The sequence below is a fragment of the Cavia porcellus genome, unplaced genomic scaffold (genome assembly GCF_034190915.1).
Source record: "Cavia porcellus strain 051 isolate PalLab524CR breed Dunkin Hartley unplaced genomic scaffold, mCavPor4.1 scaffold_29, whole genome shotgun sequence".
Lineage (NCBI taxonomy): Eukaryota > Metazoa > Chordata > Mammalia > Rodentia > Caviidae > Cavia > Cavia porcellus.
Genome location: NW_026947512.1, coordinates 18,086,926 through 18,110,514, shown reverse-complemented (window position 1 = coordinate 18,110,514; position 23,589 = coordinate 18,086,926). Strand labels below are relative to the sequence as shown.

At 47.4% G+C, this 23,589-nt stretch overlaps 2 protein-coding genes across 7 annotated transcripts in view; one reads left to right on the top strand and one right to left on the bottom strand.

The window, feature by feature from the left end:
• Rassf5 (Ras association domain family member 5) overlaps window positions 1–3,030 on the top strand; it is a 69,752-nt gene extending 66,722 nt beyond the window's left edge. For both annotated transcript variants that reach the window (XM_003474778.5, XM_005005864.4), the window contains one exon: window positions 603–3,030. In XM_003474778.5, the coding sequence (XP_003474826.1) occupies window positions 603–755 (153 nt within the window). In that variant the 3' untranslated portion in view covers window positions 756–3,030. The remainder of the gene's footprint in view (window positions 1–602) is intronic.
• Window positions 3,031–5,268: 2,238 nt separating this feature from the next.
• On the bottom strand, window positions 5,269–22,935 carry Eif2d (eukaryotic translation initiation factor 2D). 5 transcript variants are annotated; one of them, XM_003474776.5, is made up of 15 exons: window positions 22,733–22,933; window positions 21,692–21,882; window positions 20,458–20,541; window positions 19,884–19,974; window positions 16,380–16,487; window positions 14,462–14,670; window positions 13,980–14,097; window positions 12,153–12,198; window positions 11,676–11,779; window positions 11,409–11,558; window positions 11,041–11,130; window positions 9,773–9,868; window positions 8,641–8,761; window positions 7,226–7,400; window positions 5,269–5,445 (listed from the first exon to the last, which is right to left on the bottom strand). In XM_003474776.5, the coding sequence occupies exons 1-15, from the start codon at window positions 22,786–22,788 to the stop codon at window positions 5,378–5,380; spliced, it is 1,707 nt and encodes a 568-aa protein (XP_003474824.1). In that variant the 5' UTR covers window positions 22,789–22,933; the 3' UTR covers window positions 5,269–5,377. The 5 variants fall into 5 exon arrangements, with proteins under 5 accessions (XP_003474824.1, XP_005005920.1, XP_013013424.1 ...); XM_005005863.4 differs by lacking the exon at window positions 11,409–11,558; XM_013157970.3 differs by lacking the exon at window positions 16,380–16,487.
• Between the last annotated feature and the right edge of the window lie 654 nt (window positions 22,936–23,589).

Sequence of the window (23,589 nt, the reverse complement as noted above, 5' to 3'; positions counted from 1 at the left end):
CTTTCCTCTGTGGACTCCAGGTCCCTCTTATCCAGTGTGGGGACTGAGCCCAATGAGTCCCCTCTGTGTGCAAAGAGCCTGAGAATCCCCACTTGGCCCACGCAGGCCCTTCCTCCAGGGTCAGCGGGAAAAGTCAGACTTGCCTTCTGCCCTGAGGGCCCCAGTCCCTCTGCTCAGGCCTGGCTTCTCCAGGGGGTGCTGTCTCATCTGCTCTGCCTACACTGCAGATGGCATCCTATTCTCAGGTGGAGGAGACAAGCCAAGGTGATGGAGTGGGGTGCATCAGGTCCTGCAGCTGGAGAGGCTCCAGTCCTGCTGTCCTCCACCAGCCTCCGGAGGGCCTGCCAAGGTCTCCACCTTTAATTCTCAAAATAAAAATATGGCTCATGGGCTGGAAACTCTTGGCCAAGGGGTGCCAGGACCTGCACTTTTATTGCTGGTGTGACAGATGTGTATGACCCAAGTGTCTGCCACTGTAGCTGCCACAGCGCAGCAAAGTGTGCAGAGCTCCTGATGCAGACCATGTGAAGGAGGTGGTCACAGGCCTCGGGTTGGTCCCTTCTAACCTGCTCCCTCCCTGTCTCCCTCCATCTCTCCTGCAGTGGGATGCCTTCTCCATCCCTGAGCTCCAGAACTTCCTAACGATTCTGGAAAAAGAAGAGCAGGATAAGATCCAGCAAGTGCAGAGGAAGTACAGCAAGTTCAGACAGAAACTGGAAGAGGCCTTGAGAGAATCCCAGGGCAAACCTGGGTAACTGGCCTTGCTTCCTTTCTTCCCAGCACCCCTGGATTTATTTTTTTTTTATTATTATTATTATTATTTTGGAACAGACACTTTTTCTCAGGACATCTCTGGCAGGTGCATCGGTGCCTGCCCACAAACCCCAGATGTGGCACGAGACTCTTCCAGGGACAAGGGTCTGCGCAGGGGTCAATTCCTTCCCTCCCCTCATCCTGTGCCCCTCAATGGACTCTGTCAACGATGGATCAGAACTCGTGTGGAGCCAACAGTGTTGCCCTTGCTCAATCTGCAAGCCTTTTAAAAGCCAAACAGCTGCCTGTCTGGTCACCAAACTGGACCCAGTGACACCAGTCGGCAGAAGGAAAGAAAAAATGTCATGGGAGCTCTGTGTTCTTTCTCTGGCTTTGATCCTTTTTACATTCTCTTTAATTTGCCCCTTGCAGTACCTTTATTTATTTACTGTGCAGCAGGTCCGAGCTCAGGCCCTGAAGGCAGGATAATGCTCAGGAGAGGATTGTCCCACCATCCCAAGGCACCTGCTGAGCTAACCAGAAATAACCAGTGACTGAGCCCGGAAGCTCAGGGCACCAGAGCTCACGGCGGCTCAGAGGTGTCCAGAGAAGCTGCAGACTTCTCTGGCCCTGATCACTGAGACAGAGCACACGCGAACCCAGAGGTGTATGTCTGCGTGCTTGTCAATAGCTAGTTAGTTTTGTTGCTTGTTTGTGGCTTTTTGTAGTGCTGGGGATTGAACCCAGGGTCTTCGCACTGTATCACTAGCCCTTTTTTGTTGTTTTCTTTTGAGACAGTGTCTCACTAACTAAGCTCCCCAGCCTGGGCTAGAAATGAGGTCCTCCTGCCTCAGCCTCCCAGAGTGCTAGAACAGCTCTTTGAAGTTACAAATCTAAGACTGATATTGTCATCATCCCCGTGTGTTTTTGCCAAAAGGGAATCAGTCATTGGCCATTTTAAAAGTTTGCTGAGTCAGAAAATCAGACAGTAAGAGAAAGCAAAAAGTACTGCAGAGAAACAGCCAAGCTGTCTTCAGCCATCCCTTAGCTGAGAGCAGAGGGGGGCTGGGCTGCCTTAGTTTCCTCCTTGGCCCTCAGCACTGCTTCCCTCTGCCCGCTGGGACTATGGGATCTCCAGGTGCTGCCAAGGAGAGGCCTTGATTACAGAAGGAGTCCTATAGCTCGGCCAAATCAGAGTCCTTTCTGTTGTGAAGCCCGGCTGCCCCAGGCCTGCACTCAGGGAACCTGCAGGCTGGCCTCCCCATTGACCTCAGTGCCTTTTGTTTTCAGAGAGAAATAGCAGGGTGTGTTTGCTGGGAGCTCTGCTGCCGCTAGCCCCTGCCGGGAAGTAGGAGACAAGGCAGGGACCTCTGCTCCATGGTGGAGGGGCAAGGGTGGCACACTGTTCCCATCTGGGTTCCTGGACTTGACTCAAAGAGGTGATGTCACACCACACTGGCAGGGAGGACCAGCTTCCTGACTGAGCATTGGTACTGGCTCCCGTTTATGTTCAAACTTAAATTAGCCAGACACTTCCAGGAAGTCACCAGACACTCCAGTGCAGAGGGAAAAGGAACGTCATTCCAGTCTGGCCTCCCAAGCCCCCCAGGAGTTGGCTGGAGCCCACGCTCCTCCCTGTAGCCTTAGCTGTGCCACTGCAAGTCCCTGAGTGCATGGTGCCTGACCCCGGAGGACTGCTGACCCCTTATCATGCAAACTATGTTTCATCTTCAGAGCTACGGGAAGCCAACTGAGCTAGCCACTCTGATTTTTAAGCCACCCAAACCCTGGTATCTGCCATCGCATGCTCAGACTTGTCCCTTGCCTCCTTATAGTCTCTCTCCCGGCCATACAGTAAAGGGACTGGGAGGGAGGGGACAGTCCCCCCCAGCCCTGCACGTCTCTAAGGTGAAGAGAAGGCACGGCTCCTGCTGTACCACCTCGAATGCTGCTCAGAGCCTCCCTCGATGGGATGGCTAGTTTATTTTTGAGAGGAAAGCAAATCATGTACATATATACATAAAGGCAGATAGCTATATATGAGATAATGGTTCTTATGAGAAAATTATGAGGAAACTCAGACTTTGAGGCGCAGTTACCCCAGGGCCTGTGCTGAGGCCTGTGCCTCTGGAGTGTGTCGAGCTCCCTTCCCTCCTGGAGGCGGCCGTAACTGCTGGTAGTGCCTTTTATGGTTGCGTTGGTTTTAAGGCTGTTTTTCTTTACAAATGTCTTTCTTATTTGGGTTTTAAAAAAAGAAATAAAAGCTTGTAAAAATGATTCGCAATTGAAGCGTCTTCCCTGAACTCTGCCATCTTATGAACACTGGAGCTGGGATGGTGGGGGAGAACCGAGGTGGTCACACACTCCTTCAGAGCCAGCGAGCAGAGGGATGGAGGACACTGGGCAAAGGCTTGAGAGGACATTGTCCACATGTGTGGGCCACAGGGTGCTGCCTTGGTGACCCCAGAGTGGGAGGCTGGAGGGGACTTCGACAGAGGCAGGGCTGCGCTGGAGAGGAGAGGCTTTGTGGAGCAGAGGATGGCTGAACACCAGGATAGCCTCCTGAGGTAAGCAATGGTGCTATCTCTGGAATTATTTAAAAATAATATAGGAAGAATGTGTCCTTGGAAACATAGGCCACGACACCTGGAGGAGGGCTGAATTAGATGACCAAAGGAGTTCATCAAAGGAACAGGTCCATAAACACTGAAAGAAACAGCCATGTAAGTTACTGAGTCACCCGTCTCACTGTCCGCGGGTGATGACCATGCGCCACGCTCTCCGGAGCTCACTCAGTCCAGCCTCCCTCCCTCACATTCACCAGGTGGCCTTAATAGCCAATTACCATGCCCATCTGCCACCGGCAGCAGCCTAGACTTCCAAGAGGATGCTGTCTTCACTGACTTGGCCAAAGCATGGAAATGAAGCAGTCTCTGCTTTACACAGAAACTCATTTGGTCATAGCAACAGTACACAACATTGTGAGTTTGACCCTGATAAATATGATTTGGCTTAGCATGTAGAAAAATGAACCCATTACATAGTCTAGCTGCATACAACCCTCTTTCTCATCCCCATGCTACTCGCAAGGGCAAAAAGGGCAGTGACCCAGTCCATAGGTGTCACCATTATTGGAAAACCTACTGACACAGGTCTCAACAGCGCTTGGTCACAGCAGAGTTCTGGGTTGAACCAGTTAACAGGAGCTGCTCCTTTCCTCTTATGGGACCTGCTCCCACTTTCCTGGCCTTGTTTCTCTAGCAGGGATTAACAAGACAAGGCACAATCTCTTCGAGCCTCCAAGCCACTCAGGACAGTGTAAAACTGGCTGTGGGTGTGAAGGAACTTTGTGCGGTACACAAGTTATCTATACTTATGTTAAAGACTGTCTTATCTTCCTTATTGTACGTACACGACTTGTCTCCACGAGACTCCGGCCATCCAAAGGCTCTGTGGCGATAGGATCCTGTTTGGGGTCAATTTCTGGAAATTATTTCCTGGTTCTGTTGCACTCATGCTGGTGACGGTGACAGTTACTCAGCAGTCACAAGGCCTATTCTGGGTCTGAGGGCAAAAGGCAGGAGGCATCACACACCTATCTCAGTGCTTATTCCCTTCTTTCTGTACAGGCTTCCGACGAATAATTTGAGGATATTCTCAAGCCTTTACCTCAGTTTTGAAAAGAGACAGGAGAAAGGAAGAAAGGGAGCATGATGAAGGTAACTGTGTCTTGATGGAAAATTCCCAGAACCTGTAAGAGATGTGGCTCAGCTTTTCCTCCTGCTGGACGAGGATGGCCCTGTCACAGAAGTGACGCGCATGCACTGGGAAGGGATGAAAGCAATGCTTCTGGACACCTGGCGTCAGAAGCACAGTTCCTCTCTTAGGAAACTGACTGTGGACTCCTTGTGCAGCATTTCAGGGAGCTGGTGCTTAGGCCTCCGAAGAAGACCAGCGGAAACTCCTCTGTGAACCCCAGGTTAAAAGTCAGGACTAAAGAGACATCTGCCAACCAAGACCTCACTGTGGCCAGGTCACCCCAACAATGCCAATGGTGCTGCACTAAGTCAGGGAGCAGGCTCGCCGCATGGACCCCCGCACTATCGTGCTTCTGCTGTGTCCATCTAGCCTACACTCACTCTGCTGCGATTTAGTCAGTTCCTCTTTTGCCCTGACTGACGGTACAGAACAGTGGCGCCTGTCTTCTTTATGACTGCTGTGAAGGGACTACTGAGGGCTAGCAGGTTGACTAGGTAGTAGAAAAGGATGAACAAGAGGCCACATAATACCTGGTGGAGAGGCTTTCAAAACAGGACAGCCCCACCTGCCAGAATGGCGGCAGGGTTGCCCTGCAAGGGAAGCGCAGGAACTGAACCGCTGAGACCTCACAGGTGGAGAAGTGCTGGACGTGGCCTCCTGTTTCAGCTGAGAACACAGCTGCCTTTAAAAGTTAGTACACTATTTTTGCTAAGTGGTGGAAAGAAGAGGGGGGTCAGATTTAGATTACCATAAAACTTTTTGATAAAGAATTGTATTTTTAATTTGCAAAAGCTGAAAATGCTCATAAATGACCAGCCCAGAGCCTGGATTTCCACTGGGTCCACCACCACCTGAAACAAGTCAGTCACTTCTTGCCAGGCTTGGGTGCCTTTTCCAGGCCTTGAATGTGCCTTCGAGGAAGCCCGTACTCCTCTGCAATTCAAAGACAGACACAGGTGGTGAGCACAGCAGCTCTCGCCTGCCCCCGCCCCGGACCCTCCCACCTCTCTGCATCACTCCTCGGCCCAATCAGGGGCCGGCTAACCTCCAGACCCTCTCTGCCCAGGGCATCATCCCTGCCATCGAGGCACTGTTCCAAAGACCCCAATTTGGACTGCTAAGGCTTAGAACCTTTGAAATTCCTGTTAGGATGGAACACTTCCTCAGGCCAGCTAGCGGCCTCCTCAGACTGGAATAGAGCATTTAGAATTTCTCAAGAGGAGGTGTGTGTGTCTGTGATGAATTCTGTGCTCCTCTATTCTGTGCTTCTCAGCGTCTCACATGGGGTCCTTCGCATGAAGGGCTCAGGTGCCAGGTGGTGCCATAAGCCATAACTCTATTGAGCATTTACTATGTGCTGGGCCCCAAAGACAGGAAAAGCATGAAAAAGGACAAGGCTTCTACATGAGGGGCTCCTTCTGGTGGGGGGCTCCCTCATCAGAAGACATTTAGCCAAGCTGCAGGCACCAAGTAGAAATATAAACACAACTGAAATTGCTACATTGGCGTCTTTTAAATGCTTGTTGAGGGAAATGGGACATGAGCTAGGCCAATGAGCTGGTGACAGGCAGACTCAGTTGTAGGAAGGCACAGAGTCCTGCTTGGAAGGAAGTAGGCAAGAACGGACCTGGTCCTTCAGGAAAGGCAGGGGAGTGAGTGTAGGGAGCTGAGGAGTGACATGATCGTATTTATTGAAGGAAGCTAACAAATGAGGCTGGGTCACTACAGTGAGCAAAAGGAAGGGAGGCTCTGCAAGTCAAAAAAGTTTCAAACGTAAGCACAGCACTCAAGAGGCAGGTGAGCCAGTCATGGTCGGGCATGCCTGTAATGTCAGCACTCTGGGAGGCCGAGGCAAGAAGACTGCAAGTTCACAGCCAGCTTGGGCAACTTAGTAACTTAGCAAGACTCTGTCTCAAAACAAAAAATAAAACAAGGGGCAGGAATAGGGCTTAATGCAGAGATCCTGAGTTCAAGCCCCAATACTGTCCCCCAAGCCCCCTAAAAACCAAAAACCAAAACCCAGTGAGCTCAGGGAAAGTACTGAACCAATCTGGATTAGTTTCTCATCTGCAAAACAGTAATAGTTTTGCAGCTTCATCTTGACTATGGAGATGCCTACCAAAGGCTCAGCCAAATACCATTTGTGTGCTTGACAAATGCCTTACAAAGCGAGGACCAAGGAGAAAACTAACAGGGTGTGTGCTGGAAACAGCAGTGGGTGCAGAAGTGGCCACAGGATCTGGTTTAATCACTGGCTCCACCTCTTGTTAGCTGCTAAAATCTTCAAGGATGTGTGTGTGTGTGTATGTGTGAGTGTGTGCACATGCCCTCATGCAGATGCTTCTTGATTTATAATGGGTTGTCCGGAGAAGCCCTGTAAGCTGAAAACTTTACAAGCTGGAAATGCAGGTGGGTCACCTGCCTACTGCATATCACTATGCAGTTCAGTTGTTTCCCCCTGGGATCCTGCAGCTGCCTAGGAGCTGAGCCTGCCCAACATCAGCATATCACTAGCCTGGGAAAAGGCCAACATCCAACACTCAGAGTACAGGCTCTGCTGACTGGGCAGTACTTTCACACTGCTGTGAAGTACTCTAAGTCAGGGATGTCTGTGGTTGTGCACACGCGTGTGCCATGACCACCCGATCAAGGTCAGGCAGCAGGAAATCTGCAATGTTGGCCCAACACCTCTGCTCTTCAGAGGGGCGCTCACCCAGTAGCAGCTGGCCCAGGTGGTGGATCTGGTTCCCCTGGATCTGCACCTGCAGGCTGTCCTTGCTTCCAGGGACAGGAGTGACTGTAGTGCTGGCCTGACATCGCTGCTGGAGGATGTTGGCCACTGAGCATGGGTCTAGACCGTAGGCTTCCAAGTTTCTGACCATGGTCACCTGGAGGGACAATGATGGATGGACAGTGGGTACCACCTTCTCTTGCAGGGCGTCCTCCTGAGCACCCCCAGCCTCCTCTCCTCCCTGCTTCCTGATGGTTCATCACCTTTCTGTCCAAATAGCTTATTTTATGCTTCTAAAATGATTCTCTCAGGGGCCAGAAGTTTAGCTCAGTGGAGGAAGTGTCTGCTTGGCAAATGCAAGGTTGTGAGTTTGATCCCCAGCACCAAAACAAATAAATAAAATAAAATGATTCTCTTTACCCCATCTAATATGTGTTACGTATTCAGTGGGACACATACTCTGTATCACACAAATCACAATTTGTTAACTTTATTTTTTTAATCATGGAGAATATAAAATGTACACAAAAGCAGAATCGTAGAATGAACCTCCAGGGACCCACAGTTCACGTCAACAGTTACCAGTTCATGGCCAACCTTGATTCTCCTGCACCACAACGAGGCAACAGCGGCCTCTGAACCCAAAGCTGATTACAAAGCTCATGCTCATAACCACACAATACAAGTTCTCTTTCTGGAGCCAGAGCCTGTCTTCTTGGGATCTCTACCAGTGACCCTAGGTCTGTATTCTTGGGCACACAGAATGAGAGCGCGCCTCTGGAAGAAGACAGCTCTCCACATATTTGAGGTCGGATGTAATTAGTTCCCTACAACTTTGTGTTGCCAAGCTAAACACATGCGGTTCCTTCAGCAACTTTTTACAACTTATTCTCAATGAGCAAGGCCCAAGAGGTAACAGAATGTATAAGAGCCGAAGCTTAGAATGTTTCACTGAGAAAAAATAAAACCTTTGCTTTTATAAACAGGCGTTAGCAGTTTTCCAGGTGTTACCCTCTAGGCTGAGGAAGAGGATGTCAGCCCCACCTGTCTGACACAGGGCCCAGCCAGGCACACGAACGTGTTTTTTTTTTTTTTTTTTTTTGTCTTTTTCCTTTTTATCGGTACCGGGGATCAAACTGCTTACAAGCAGGCGCTTATGCCACTGAGCTTAATTCCCAGTCCCACGAGCGTGTTTTGTAACAACTCTGCAGTGCTGGAAGCCAGTCTAAAAGCCTCCAATCTTATTAGGGAGACCAGACTGGGCGATTTAGCTCAGTGGCATAGCACCTGCCTGGCAAGTATGAGGTCGTGAGTTCAATCCCCAATACCATTAAAAAATAAAAGAAACTAATTAACCATATTAGGGATACCAGAACTTAGCACTTTTCTATGATTACCTTTTTATTAGAAGCCCTCTGTGCTAAGCTGATGTCAATTGGACAAATTTTCCCTTTCTTCACAACAGGCTGTTGTCCAGCAAAGGTCACTTGATAGGCAGGCTGCAGTTTTTCAAGACATCTGAAGTGAGAGTTGTGATTATAAGCAAAGGCAACGGAAGCCACCTGCTTGTACCCCTGCCAGGAGGCACAGCTGACACTGTGGCCAATGTCGGAAAGCTGGCCGAGCCTAAGACTTCTCCCGATCCCCACTGCCTCCAGTGTCTCTGCTAGAGATGTCTAAAAAGCTCCCAAGTACAGCTAAGGCTGAGGTCCGCTGCCTCAGGGACTCGGCCTGTGCGAACCGTCCACTGGCCTGGCATCCTGAGACTCTACCAAGCTGCTTTGTGAGAATCTGACCCATCTAAAGAACACACTTTTCTGGCTTTTTGCCTTTCCGGCTTCTTGCCTTCATATCATTGGTGTGTTTCAGTAATATATCTTTCGCAGAACACTTTCCCTGCAAGGAATTCCGACCTTGTATCTGACCAGGTTTTCTCCATGTGTTCTGTGTATGAGGATGGAAGAACTTTTTCTATGAGGAGTCAGATGCTAAATATTTTAGGTCTGACAGGCCACCCAAGTTGTAAGCCACTCAATCCTGTCATTCTGGACAAAGCATTCACAGACAGCACAGAAATGGGTGTGCATGGGTTCCAATAAAACTGTTTTTTTGGTTTTTTTTGTTTTTTACCCAAACAGGTGGCAGGCCAGATTGGACCCATGATCTATAGTTTGCTGACCCTGGGTATAAATTATGTTTAGTTCTAGTTCTGTGAAAAAGCAACATTAAGAATGTTTCCTTTGAAGATATTAAGACAATTCCCCCTAACCCTTTTTGCTGTTCTTGTTGAAGTTATTTATTAATATTTCTTTTTTTTTTCTCCCTCTCAAGTCCTCCTATGTCATTTTGGCTCAAATTGTTCTAAAGAACTTTACATCAGAAGCCCTGAAGCCCATGTATTTATAAACTGACACGGTATAAATTACGGGAAGAAAGTCATAGACCTCAAGACTGACGATTTTGAAGATTAACATATAGGCATTAAGGGAAGGGGCCAAACACTGGAGAAAGATTGCCGATTCCTGTTACCTGCTCAGGAGACTGTCCCATGGGAGCTTGCTGACTGTCTGCTGCTCATTCTTCTCTAGGATACAGTCACACAGGATAGGATCCAACTTCACTAGACTAAAGGGAAAGAAAAGCAAGAGAAATCTGTCTGGACCCTCTGCCACGAGGTGACTCATCTCTTACATCTCCTTTGTAGTCATTTAGGATGGGACTCCGTTAAGAGGCTGGAGTCTGCCAGGCATGTACTCACGATGGGAGGTGTAAGCACACTTCCCTGGGCAGAGAAGCATGAGTAGAGGCTATGTGGGAAAGGACGAATCTGAAGACCTGCATTTGCAGCTTAGCTCTGCTACAAACCAAGCAACACAACTTTCTAGGCTTATTTTCCTACTCAGCTAGCAAGAAAGAAGGGGGGATATAAATGGGAACTGTACCAACTTGGTCATCATACAGGACATGTACACTGAATCATCACACAGCATCCCATAAAACTGTAGAGTTAAAACAATAATTTAAGGCCAGGTTACAGCTCAGTGGCAAAGCACTTGTCTAGCATGTTTGAAGCCCCACTGAGTTCCATCCTCAGCACTACAAAAGAAATAAATTTAAATGCTAAAACAAATGAGGATGAGGGGGCACAAACCTGTGATCCCAGCACTAGGGAGGCTGAGGCAGGAGGATTTCCATGAGTTTGAGGCCAGCCTGGGCTATATCATCAAGTTCAAGGCCAGCCTGCATTACATAGCAAGACCCTGTCTCAAAACAAACAACAAAAATCAAAAAAATAAATGAGGGGATTAAATACGGCTGGTGAGGCTCAACTTTTGGATCATGAGTATGTCTTTTTTTGCTGTTTTTTTGTGACAGGGTTTTGCTATATTCAGGCTGGCCTTGAACTTATAACTCCAGAGTGCTGGGATTAAAGGAATGGCCACCATCCCCCATGAGGTTATCTTTTAGAATATACATATATCAATGAGCCTCTTTGACAGCACAGCATCTACGTCCCTTATTAGGAAAATCATACCAAAACTACAGCTGGACTTGATGCTTTGTGCTGGCTCTCTGTAAGGCACTGTGAGCTCAGGCCACAGGCAGTGTTGACAGCACGGTGGGATCTCAACACTGTGGCCACTAACTCTGATGTCTGCAGTCCTGTTTGTAAGCACTGGCCTTGTGTGTTCTTAAGATGCTGAGATTTTCCGTTCTCCGTCCTCAGATCTCCTCCCCAAGTGCATCTGTGTCTGCTAAGGATAAAAACAACACAGACCTCATTTTCAGCCACTCACTTCTTGTTGTTTGCATCCACCAGGTCATTTTTCTTGGCGTAGTTGATGACACTCCCTCGAACCTCACTGGCCTCAAGAATGCTCCCCTTCCTACAAGACAAAAGGTGCTGAGGTTGTTCCAGCCACGCCAAGGGCCACACCCAGGCCATACTCAGATTCTTTCCTGCTCAGCAGCCCTCTCTCCTTGGCTTGACTCCTGTTTTCTTCCACTTTGCTGACTGGAGTGGGCAGGATTGGGAACGAGGCATGACGCTGATTTGGGAAGACGGGAGATGAGGCAGAGCAGAGTTTGCCACTCAGGCTGAGAGAAGACATGTAGCCAGAATGCCCACCACATAGGCAGAGGAGGGCTACTCTCCAACACTCACTTGTGGCCAGACTCCTGGAAGAGTAGGGTCATGCTGGCGGGGACACAGTACAGGGCTTTTATATCTGGAGGGTGATAGGGCTGCTCCCTGCTGGCCGCCTGCACAGTCTGAGAGGTTGGGGAGGTCTCTGGGACAACAAAGGATGTGATCCTAAAACCCAGCAGAAGAAAAGAAAAACACATTCTATACCAGTGTCCCCACAGTCCCCACTCACAAGCCTGGTGCCTGGGGCCCCTCTGAGCTCTAGAGACCCAACCCCTCACTCACCTTGGATGCTTCCAGTCCACAGCCACAATGCTCTCTACCCCTCTGTTCAGCTCCTTTACCTGCACAATCTCCTCCTGTTGCATGTGCTGCAGGAACTTAGAGAGCTGGGGAGAGGGATGCGCAGGGGCTCACTGACTCATATACACCCTGGGCCCAGGGAGGCGCCCGTCCCTGGTCCCTGGTCCCTGGTCCCTGGTCCCTGGTCCCTCCAGCTGGGATTGGAAGACCTCTGTTCTACAGGTTGGGCAATGAGGAGCTGCCAGAGATGAACTGGTGATGCCTGCCTGAACTCTAGTCAGACATGAAGGGCCACATGGGAACGTGAATTGGGGGCCCCCACCTGCCTCAGCCCAGGGAGTTTCTTCTTTCCCCTCCTATGTAGGATCAAAACACCTGACTCTGGGCTGAGCTTGCGGAGGGCTGCCCCAGCATCTATCCAGCTCTCTCAGTGTGGATGCAGAGATGACAACTGCTTACCTTTTTATAGCTCGACTTCTTTATGTCCAGCTGTCGTCCTTCAGGGCTGATGGCAGACAGAAAAGGCAAGTTAAGCTAATAAAGCAAGGGGTGGGACCTGCCTGATCTGAAGAGGGGGAAGCTGGCCTCAGCCTTCCTCCCCCGTGTCCATTCCAGGTCTCTCTTCCTGGGGGATGCAGACTACAGGCCACTCTGAGCCAGCGGTATCCAACAGAAGACTCTGTGAAGCCGCCTAGGATGGCTTGAAATCTGTCTGTCACGCTCAAGAACCTGTATTTTAAGTTTTATTTACTTTTAATTAATTTAAACTTCATTGGTCATTTGTGGCTATCAGTTACTACATTAAATACTTATTTGTTTATTTATTTATGGTACAAGATAATCAGACTCAGGACCTCGTGCATGCCACTGTTAAATCCCTGGCCCTAGACACTGTTTAAAATTTATGTTAAATCAGAAAACTTTCTTCAGGGCTGGCTTTAGCCCAACACTCCTTCGAGTCTGGTTTCCCAACCGCCTGGACTGGGCTAATTAGTCCGGTGGTTCGAGACCCACGGGTGCTCTCCAGTTCTTTTTTAAAAAAAAAAAAAAGAAAAAGAAAACTTTCTTCAGCCTTAAAAATTCCACTGTCCAGCTGGGGATTTAGCTCAGTGGCTCAAGTGCTTGCCTGGTAAATGTGAGGTCATGAGTTCAATCCTTAGTACAAAAAAAAAAAAAATCCACTGTCCAACAGCAAGTTCACACTGGAAAGTCCCTCTAGAGCAGGGGCTGGCCAAATGTACCCTGTTGTCCAACTGAGCTAAACCCTTTATTTATCTATCATCTATGGTTACACTGCAACACCTAAAATACATAATCTTTGGTCCCTTACCGAAAAAGTTAGCTGACCTCTGCCCTATAGTAATTAGGTTTTGAGTAGAGGTTCTTGATAAAAGTTGTCATCTTCCCTCCCTCCCAGAATTTGTACCTCAGAAAACACAGACTCAGTGGCAGCAGGGTCTGAGAGGCCTTTTGAACCCACACCAGTTCACATCTGTCTCAGTGAATACCCCAGTACCCCTTCCCCAGGCACCTGCAAGCCTGAAGGTCAGGACAAAGGGTGGGTACCACCTCACCCTCCACTGTCTCACTTACAAGGGTGCCTTAATGAAGCCCACAGGCAAACTGAAAACTATTTCTAGAGATACAAACTGAGAGTCTCAGAAAGTGAGATGTTCAAGCCAAGGGTAAAAAACAGTAGCAAGCCTCCTGACACACCAGCATGAGAAGAGCGTGATTACACACCCGGCTGTGCGCTCTTTACAGCACCCCTCCAAGTACTGGAAACCCACAAACTAGCTGCAGTCTGCCTTGGTTGTGCTCCCACAGCTCTGTCCTTCAAGAAGCAGTTCTATCCAGGAAACCCTGGCTTTTCATGTTCTGAGTGGGCCAGGGGCCTCACAGCTCCTCTTCCTCCTGGTACAATCCCATCTGTCCCTTTGCACTTCAGAAGTGTGAGGGGTAAAGCATCCCAAGAAGCCTCCTGACAGAGAGGCTGCCAGAGACTGCCTGTGCAGGATGCTGCCTGATTTAGGAGCAACAACCCGGAACCATCTCTGCGGAGATGGCATTTGGAGAACCTTGAAAATCGCAATGTTGCCTTCCCCTACAACCTGTCACTGGCTCAAATAGATGTTATTAAAACCCAGAACTGAATTTCTTGCCAGGGTGCCCCCCCCATTCTTCCCACAGCATGGCCCTCAATCAGCCCCTACTATCCTGTCTAGTTCCAGCAAACCACAAGTGAGACCCGACCCCGGCTGCCAGCCCACAAAGCGCCTTCCATACCAGCAAGAGAACATGTGGCTGCCAAGGAATGTGCTTGTGAGAAGAGGGAGGTCGGCCTTCTTGACTCGGCACTTCAAGGCCTGCAGGAAACACTGCTGTAACAGGTCATCCATTTGCTCTGCAAGGCATAGACAGGAAGCACACCCTCCTGAGGGCCACAGAGTGCCTCCCTGACCCAGAGAAGGAGATCAAACTACACAGTTCCACCAAGCCAGGAGCATTCACCCAGAGAAGTTAGAAGACACCTTGGGGTGCTGTAGCTGGAAACAGCTCAGATCAGGGAAGACTGGTACCCAGGGATACAGAACTTATGAAGGTATCACAGGCAGGAAGCTACAGGGCTGCTGCTCAACCTCTCCAGAAATGAGGGCTTGCCTGGCCCCTCCCAGATCTTCAGTGCCCTGCTTCACTTCAGAGGTGCAGCGAAGTGCAGGCCTCCTGAGCTGAGAGTAGGGGATGGGCCTCCTGCTTCAGAGCCATACCTTGAAGCGATCTGCCATCCATGGGGTCTGGGCTCGGGTCCTGGATGCTGCCATCTTCTGAGGCTTCTGGGAGGGACCCCTCCCTGTGCCCTTCCTCTCCCTGCAGGGCCAGGCCTCTCATGTCTCCCTGCACCTTCTCTTCACTGACATCTGCAGCATCCTGCACCGGTGGAGCAATGGATGGTGGAGAGGACTTGTCTCCAGATCGCCTGGAAAAATCTCCGGTCAAACACCAAACAGCAGCCACAGTTCAGCTCCCATCCCACCCCTGGAAGTCACCAGGAGCTCAGAGTCAGCCAAGGCAAGAACATTCCACAGAAAGAGAAAAGCCTGTGCTCTTAGAACAGTTCTATTTCAAATCAGGGCCCACAAAAGTTCCATGCCTCAGTTTCCTCATCTCTGAAATGGGGAAAACAATTCTTACTTCCTCTCCAATCCAAAGGAATAACTATTAATAGATATCCTGACACCAAGAAAAAGCAGTTAAAAATAAACCTCTATGTTGGGCATGAGAGCCTATGCCTATAATCCCAGCATTCATGAGGCTAAGGCAGGAAAACTGATGTTTGAGGCCAGGTTGCGCTTCATAGATGAGTTCAAGGCCAGCCTGAACTACACAGCGAGACTCTGTCTCAAAAACAAAACAAAAAACAAAAACAAACCCCTAAAAGCACTCCCTTTGTATGAGTGAAAAATAATAAAGCACTTTGAATTATACAACAAAAAAACAGCAAATGTAAAATCAGATGTGGTGGTGCACACCCATAATCCCAGCACTCTGGGAGGAAGTGGGGCAGGAAGATCACAAATGCAAACCCAGCCTGGTCAACTTAGAGACTCAACAAGACCTTATCTCAGGATAAAAAGTTTAAAGTGGGTTAAGGACACAGAAGGCTCTTGGTTCAATCCACAGTACTTAAAAAAAAAAAGATTGCAAATACATTCTCAAACTCCTGTGTTAAGTCAAATGCAATCTAATTTGTAGGGCTGAGATTACTGTGGTTTATTCCTAAACCTTAGGAAAGCAGGATTAAAAAATGATGCCGCGTAGCAGAGAATGCTGAGGTAAAAGCCTTTATCTTAGCCTACATTATGTAAATCAAACCAAGCTTTAATTGGAAGCTGCAGAAAGGCTTATTAGGATTGGTAACCCTGAGAGAGAAGTGTGTGTCTGTTCAGGCTACTCCGACAGCTGTACCACAGAACTGTAAAAGCAGGGTCGGAGGGTGAGGCAGCTGCTGACACACACAGCACAGGACATGACCATGACTGCCGTACCTGACAGAACTAAAACACACGAGCTAGGAGAGCTCAGTCACCTGCTCTTCGACACTGCTCAAAGCAGGCTGAGGCTTCACCTCACGCAAAAAGTGAGTTTACGCTGGAGGGCCACAACACTGACCCGCTGACCAGTACCCTGTTACCACTTCAATAAAATGCCAAGGGAATGACCTGAAATCGAACTGCAAGGTGGCTCCGAAAAGCAAATGTTATGGTCAGGATGTGTGAATCTCCATGAGACCTGAATGCCATGAAAGTAATCAGTCACCCTGGGCTTTGAGGGTCTGTCTTGCTTTGCTGTAGCTTCAGAAGGACCTGGCACGGGGCTGTGGGATTCCTCCAAGTGTGTGGCAGGAAAAGCCTGACTGCGCAGAGTTATTTAAAAATGAGTTACACTAACCCCAAAGGTCGTCCAGGTCTAGAATTCTAACACTCACCTAGAAAAGCATCAAAGTTCTTGCTAATTTCTTGCCTGAACTGGAAAAAAATATAGTTTTCCCACATTTGGCAAAGAAACAAAGTCCAATAAACAAATTGCCTAAGGCTGTGGCTGGAAACAAACCTGCCCTCTGGGATCTCAGGGCTGTGCACTCCCACCCAGCCCAGCTCCCGAACACAGAAGAAACACTGTACCCACCACAGGTGGTCCTGGTAAGTGTGGAGCACTGAGAAGCCCCTTCCCTTCAGGCCGGCGGCCAGCATCTCAGCGGTGGACAGGACAGCCACTCCGATTGCTATGGGCGCTCTAGGAAGAAGCAGGCCAGAGCCCAGGCTGAGGGGCAGCCCTGGAGAGGGCAAGCATTCAGACTATCAATGTGCCCTCCCACTGGTGCCAGCCCTTGGTCACAAAGCTAAGCTCCGCCCAGCCTCAGTTCTTCTCGGTGACCTATAAATATTCCAATTTTCAAACACCCCTTGGCCAAATCTTCCCCTCCTAGTATGCCCCTGCTGACATAATTATAGTGTTTGTTTTATTCCTATTAATAATTTAAGCCAGGCACAAGGATAATAAAATTTCCCTCCTTTTAACTTCAAAACTATTAAGAAATCATAGCCATCACTTTAATAAGGAAGTTCAGGGGGAGGCGACTTTCATGCCACAAATCAGGCTAGGACTGGGGAGCAGCTCAGTGGCACAGCAATTGCCTGGCAAGCACTAGGCCCTGAGTTTGAGTCCCAGTACCAAAAAAAAAAAAAAAAAACAAAAAAAACCTCAATCAATCAATCAATCAATCAGGCTCAAAGAGGCATAAGAAAGAGAACTGCTGTTGCTTGGCTCTCCAAAGTCAAGGAGAAATCTCTGTCACCTACTGTTTCTCAGGTATTGACCACACACTGCCAGTGAGGTAACAGGCAAAATTCACTATCCTGGCAAGGTAGCATGAGTCCAAGGGAGAAGATTCAAGAGCTCCCAACACCGACACAAACTTAAAACTTGTTTTACTGAAGTGCTGGCTCCACTCACTGGATCTATAACAAGGTCAGTTCCTGTGACAGAACTTTGAATTTCGTTTCTTTCCTAACTATTAAGAGACATTGTTTTCCTCTGTCCCCAAAAAAGGTGAATGGCTCGGGATCTCCAGTATTTTGTTGTTGTTGTTTTTTGGTACCAGGGGACAAACTCACAACCTCGTACTTGCCAAGCAGGCCCTTATGCCACTGAGCTAAACCCCCGACCTTGGATCTCCAGTCTTGAACGTGACTTGTATTTTTAACAGACCGATTTGTTCACCCACCCCCACCACAAACTATCGCCAACGCCCATCTTTACATACCTCCTACAACTACAGTGTGTGAGCCAAACAGCCATTAATGTAATGAGAATAGTAGTGGAAACTAGGGAGTGGAGAGGGAGTAAGGAAGAAAAAAGAAAAAATGAGACAAGAAAAATAAAATGGAAACAGTTTGGTAAACAAGGCGGGGAAGACAGCTTGAAAGGAAGGAAGGTGAATACGAAAACAAGAGGAATCAAGATATATCATGTATACGCACAAATCTCCTTTGATGAATGTGATCATTAAGTGTATCTAAATTATACCAATAAACTTAGTAAAAAGCAGGCATATATAGAAAAAAGGACAGTAGAGGGAAAATTAATGACCTACCATTCTTTTCAACTTGATTTCTGCTATAGGAAAACAAGAAAGGAATCTAAGTGTGTGGTTGCAAAAAGTTCAAGGCAGATTAATAGCAAAAATAAGATCTTTACATTGGACTTGCTGGCACAGGTCTGTTATCTCAGTCCTCTGGAGGCCAAGTCAAGGGATCATAAATTCAGGCCCAGCCTGGGCAACTTAGTGACTTAACAAGACACTATCTCAAAATAAAAATAAAAAAGGGCTGGGGATTTAGCTCAGTGCTGCACTCAGTAGTTCAACCTTGGGTTTGATTCCTAGTACCACCAAAAACAAAGACAAAAAAAAACTTTAAACGCAGACCCCTGTCATGCCTGTACTCTGTCCTCTCTCAAAGAAGCAATGAAATAACGAAATGCAATCCTTCATCCATTAGAATGGTACAAATGAAAACAACACAGTGCTGGTGTGAGTAAGTTATATATGCTACAAGTAGGAGTAAACACTGATACTTTTTAAAAGGGAAACAGTACTGTTTTTTTAAAATTTACAGTAGAAAAATATTGGCACTGGTATTTCTAGAGTCATCAAGAAAATACTGATTGTAATAAACACAAATCATAGGCAATGTCACTATATACCAGGATAAGATCTTATGCATCACCACACATCAGGGGAAAAGATTTGGCAGTATGTGTGCCAGCAGTATGGACCACATCCATGCTATATTAAGGGAAAAACAGTATATACATGGTGTAATTTGTTTGCACTTTTAAATATACATACCCCAAATTACATATCTTTATCCACATGCCTACAAGCATTGAGGAAAAAGAGGTAGACACATATCAAAATAACAGTTTCTTTAAAAAGGGGACTATGGGGCAAAGGGTCTTTAATTTTCAGAACTGTTCATAAAATTACTTCCTAATTTATGTTTAAAAAGCAGCGCATGGGCCAGGGATTTAGCTCAGCAGCATAAGCGCCTGCCTGACAAACAAGCACAAGGTTGAGTTTGATCCCCAGTCCAAAAATAAAATAAAATAAAGCAGTAGAGGTAATGGTTGAATAACTGTGTGACTACACTAAAAATCATTCCACTGCACATGTAAATCAGGTAAATTCTATGGTATGTAAACTGTATCTCCATAAAGGTGTTAAAAGTAATTAGAAGGCGGGGATGATACGGTGGATGATGGGGGGAAAAGTATAAAGGGGCTAAAAGACAAGGTAAGACCAAAAGAATGTCACAAAGGGAAGCTAGAAGACATGACAGCTAAATGCAATGTGCTATCATAGACTAGGTCCTTGCATGGAATAAAGGAAAACTGGGAATGTATGAATAAAGTCAGCAGTGAGGTTAACAATAGCGCGTCAGCACTCATCCCTTAGTTGTGAGAACACCACAGCTATGTGAGAAGTTACTGTTAGAGTGCTGGGTAAAGAGCATCTCGGAGCACTATTATCTTTGTTACTCTTCTGTAAAGCTCAAAAAAAAAAATTTTTTTTTTTTTTTTTGGCAGCACTGGGGATTGAACCCATGGCCTTTCAGACTGAGCTACATCCCCACCCTCTTTTAAAGTTGTGAGACAGGGTTTTGCTAAATTCCTAAACTGCCTGGGCTAGATTTGAATATTCGATCCTTCTGCCTCAGCCTCCAGGATTTGGATTATACACATGTCCCATCATGCCATGCTTAAAAATATTTAAGTTTTCTGAAAAGCAGCAACCAGCTGGATGCCACAGCACACACTGGTAGTCTCAGGACTCGGGAGACTGATGCAGATGATTAGCTCAAGGCTAGCCTGGACTATACAGCAAGTTCCAGCTTGGCCTGGACTACACAGTGAGACAAAAAAGAAAAAAGCAGCTGCCACAATATCCTCCATCTAGACACAGACACTCCACAAGGTCACTGCCTTCCCCATATCCTACTCTCTGCTTCTTCCAGAACGGCCTGTGTTTTCTCTCAATATTTTGTCCATGTGCTTTGGAAGTTGCCATTTCCCTCTGCCTCCCTTTTACCTATATTTCTCCCCCAAAGGCACCACTGCCTGTCACAGTACCTGTTCCCCACCAAGGCAATGGCACAGAGGTCGCCCTTCTGTACCTGAGGCAAACCAGCAGGGGGCACCATTAGTCCTGGCAGCATCAAATCTGCAGCAAACAAAAGCATCACAACTTTCTTCAACCATCTTATTCCACCTTTTATTTTGTCATTTATTCATTCACTTGACCAAGAAACATTGATTAGGAATCAGTTATACTATTCACAATGAAAATTTTAAATAGCAACTTGAATGTCAGCTCTCCTTTTTGGGGTCTAGCGGTTAAATAAAAGCACCAGGCTGAGTGTCTTCTATCATGATTTATCTTGTGCTGGCTTCCTAAATTCAGGTTTGTGATTTAAAGCACAGTTGATGTCAGTACTTTCACATAATTTATCTCATATAAGGTTTACAACAGCTTCAGAAAAGCCCAAAGAATTCATAGAACCAGCCGACTGAGAAGGGTAACACACACATGGGAAAAATTCCATTGTTGATCATACGAACACAGGAAACAGGCAAACTTTTTAATCAGTTGGCCTTTGTTGAGTAGATGTCAGGTAATAGTTAGAATATAGGAAAATCCACTTACCTGCACCTCCTACCAGTTTTTCGAGGACCAAAGGCCATGTTGTGAAGGTTGGCAGAAGATCTGGATAGGACCATAGTGTGTACACTGTACAAAGAGATACAGAAAACACCACCAAAACGTCAATCTGCCAGAGAACTGCCAAAACCTAACTTGGTCACTTTAATTAGAATACAGGAAACAAACTCAACTCAAGGTCAGAAAAAGGGTTAGGGATTTAGCTTGGTAATGGAGCACGTGTTTATCACGCTTTGGGCCCTGAGTTCAAATCCCCTGTGCGGGGGCAGGGGCAGCTGTCAAAGCTGAAGAGAAGGCTGGGAGGGAATGCCCAAAGAGGTTCCTTTATGAAGAAAGCAAAGACTCAAGGAATTGTGTCACTTGAGATTTGAAGGTACCTATCACTCTACCTGGATAGCAGCAGAAATAAATGACCACAGAGGTTTAAAGTAGGAGGAGAAAACCAACAACACTTTCATTTATAACCTCAAAATCAAGTGACATAAGAGCAGGGAGTCAGTGTGTAGGGAATTTTGAAACTTTCTCATGTTTATCACTTTATTTCCCATCTCCATAGTGATGAGCGGTAAAAGCCTTAGTTCAAAAAGGGTCTGGCAAAGCAGAGAAGCAGGGAAAGAGGAGTGGCCTAAGGAGACTGGACTCGACTAGTGTTGCCAACCTTGAAGAAAAAGTCCCATGAAACAAAGCGGGTATCAGTAGCTATGGCAAAAGGGAAAGAAGGTTGAGTCCTTGAAATCTGAGACAAAGAGAGAAAACAAAATTCTAGAGAAACAGGCAGAGCCAAAGCATAAATCTCTGAGAGACATCCTAATTGAAGATATCAGGAAGACAGGTAGATAGCTTAATTAATCTAGCTGCTCCTCTAACACACTACTTCTCAGTGTTTTAAGAAAATCTTATTACAGGGAGTTTTAAGGAATCTATTTTACATACTCTGAAATTCCATCTTTTGCAAGACCTCTGCTCTATCTCTGTAATCCACTGTAAACTCTTCTTTCTCAGTACTTCCCTTTGTAAACATCCCTGTGTACGCGACAGTGTGTGTGTGTCTCCTATAGCAGTTTCTGGATTTGGAAGACCTAACTACAGAAATGCTAGGCTTGCCAACATTCTAAGGGATAGATTTGGGAGATCTATGGGAGGCCAGCTAATGAAAAAACAGAAAGAAGCAGTATTAGGCAAGGACTGTAGCTGCAGCGGCTGGACTGTGTTATTATACCTGTAGGATACAGATTTTTCTCCAGTTCAAACAGGATAGGATTGCCACCACTGGTGTATACTGTCACAGTGTCCCCTTTGTGAGTGTACAACTTCACGACATTGAGCTCTTCTTTTCCAGGTATTAACTCAGAGACCTGATCTGTCCCAAGGGTGGCAAAAGCAGCTGTCACATCAGCTCGAAGCTTTCTCCTGCAGAGAGCATACCAGCATCATGAATACTATTCAACAGATTTTAATAAATATAGAGAATCTGGAAGGACCCATTTATAAATGCCATGGAAAGACTTCCTGGTTTCTGATGCCCTGTTCTCATAAACTGTTCCAAAATCCTATTCTCTTTCTCATCTTTTGTCTCCTCTATCTTTACACGTTCCTGTCTTTCCATTTTGTGGGTAGGAAAACAAAGGTTCAGAAAGCAAAGTCTGCCTGACAGAGGATACCCAATCCTACCTTCTTGACTTCATGCTTAGCACTCAGGCCCACTCCTTTCTCAAATGTTTGGCAAATTTGTTGGTTTATGATTAAATGGCTATATCATAGCACCAAGTATGTCACATATAGAACACTGGTTTCAAAATCCCCAACAACATACTGTTTCTGTATTTAAGGCTCTGATGAGACAGTCTCCTTATAGTTCTTCCCTATTTCCTCCCACCTCATACTCCAGCGGATTCTCCTAACACAAGGAATCATTAGGCACTTTTTTCTCCTAATTTTTTAGTTCTCAATGCCCTTATTCGATCTCTGTGGCGGGCGGGGACCTTGTATTCCTTCATTTTTACACCTTCCGCGACACCTTAACAGCCTTAACAGGTCAGTAAAAGTGGGTTGAATTACATTTCTTGTAATTTCATCAGAATAGTCAGCAGGCAGCCTGGAAGACAACTCACCCTCTCCCCTTGCCCGCCGAGTCCCTCCCTCGCTGTACCCGTCGGCCTGGCCCCGGGTCTGCTGCGCTGCCCACCCAGACTGTGGGTCATCCGGGTCGGGAAGGCATCCCGGGCCTCGTGGGGCGCAGCAAGTGCCTGCTCCCCCTCACCTGTCCGACCCCTTGATGGCCGTGTTGGACCTGACCCGAAAGGCCTTGGCGAACATGTCTGCCGAGCCAACGAGGAGGAGACCCGGCGCACACAGAAGCGAGGCACTGTCAGGAACGCGAAGGCGTGGAAGTTCCTGAGCCCGCAGCGCCGGAGGCCGCCATGTTGGGGAGCCCGGCCGCCAATAGGCGCCGGCTGGAAACGCAGGGTGCGCAGCTTTTCGGCCGTGGCCACCGTACGTCGCGGCAGCCCCTAGTGGCGAGATAGCGCACTGCAACAGGGCCCGCGGCGCGGGTGGGAGTGGGGCGTCCCTTCCCCGGCAATCACCCAGGGTCGGCTCTGGGCCCGTAGATGTGCAGGACTCAGCCCGTAGCGATATCAGTTTAATTACTGCCCTTCCACTCCCTCAGCTCTGCCAGCTCCCACTCCACCCACATTGTTCTCATTCCACAAAAGGAGTTGAATTAAAAAAAAATTTTTTTGTCTTTTTCTTTTTTATCGGTACCAGGGATCAAACTCACGACCACACACTTGCAAGGCAGGTGACACTAAATTTTATTAAATCTGTAGGCCTTGTGAATGTCTCCCACCGCAGTAATGGGGATTGAACCAGAGCCTTCCAATGGAGCTACATCCCCACCCACCTACCCCCTTTTTTTAGTTTTGATTTTGAGACAATCTGGCTAAATTGGTTCGTTGCCTAGGGGGAACTTGAATTTTGGATCCTCCTGTCTCAGCCCCCCAAAGTCTAGGCATGGCTTCTCCTGCCAGGTTGTGAATATTTTTCTTGAAATGTTCACTTATTCAGATCTTTCCATTGCATTGCAAGTTAGCCACCTCAGCTAGGATGGTCTCCATG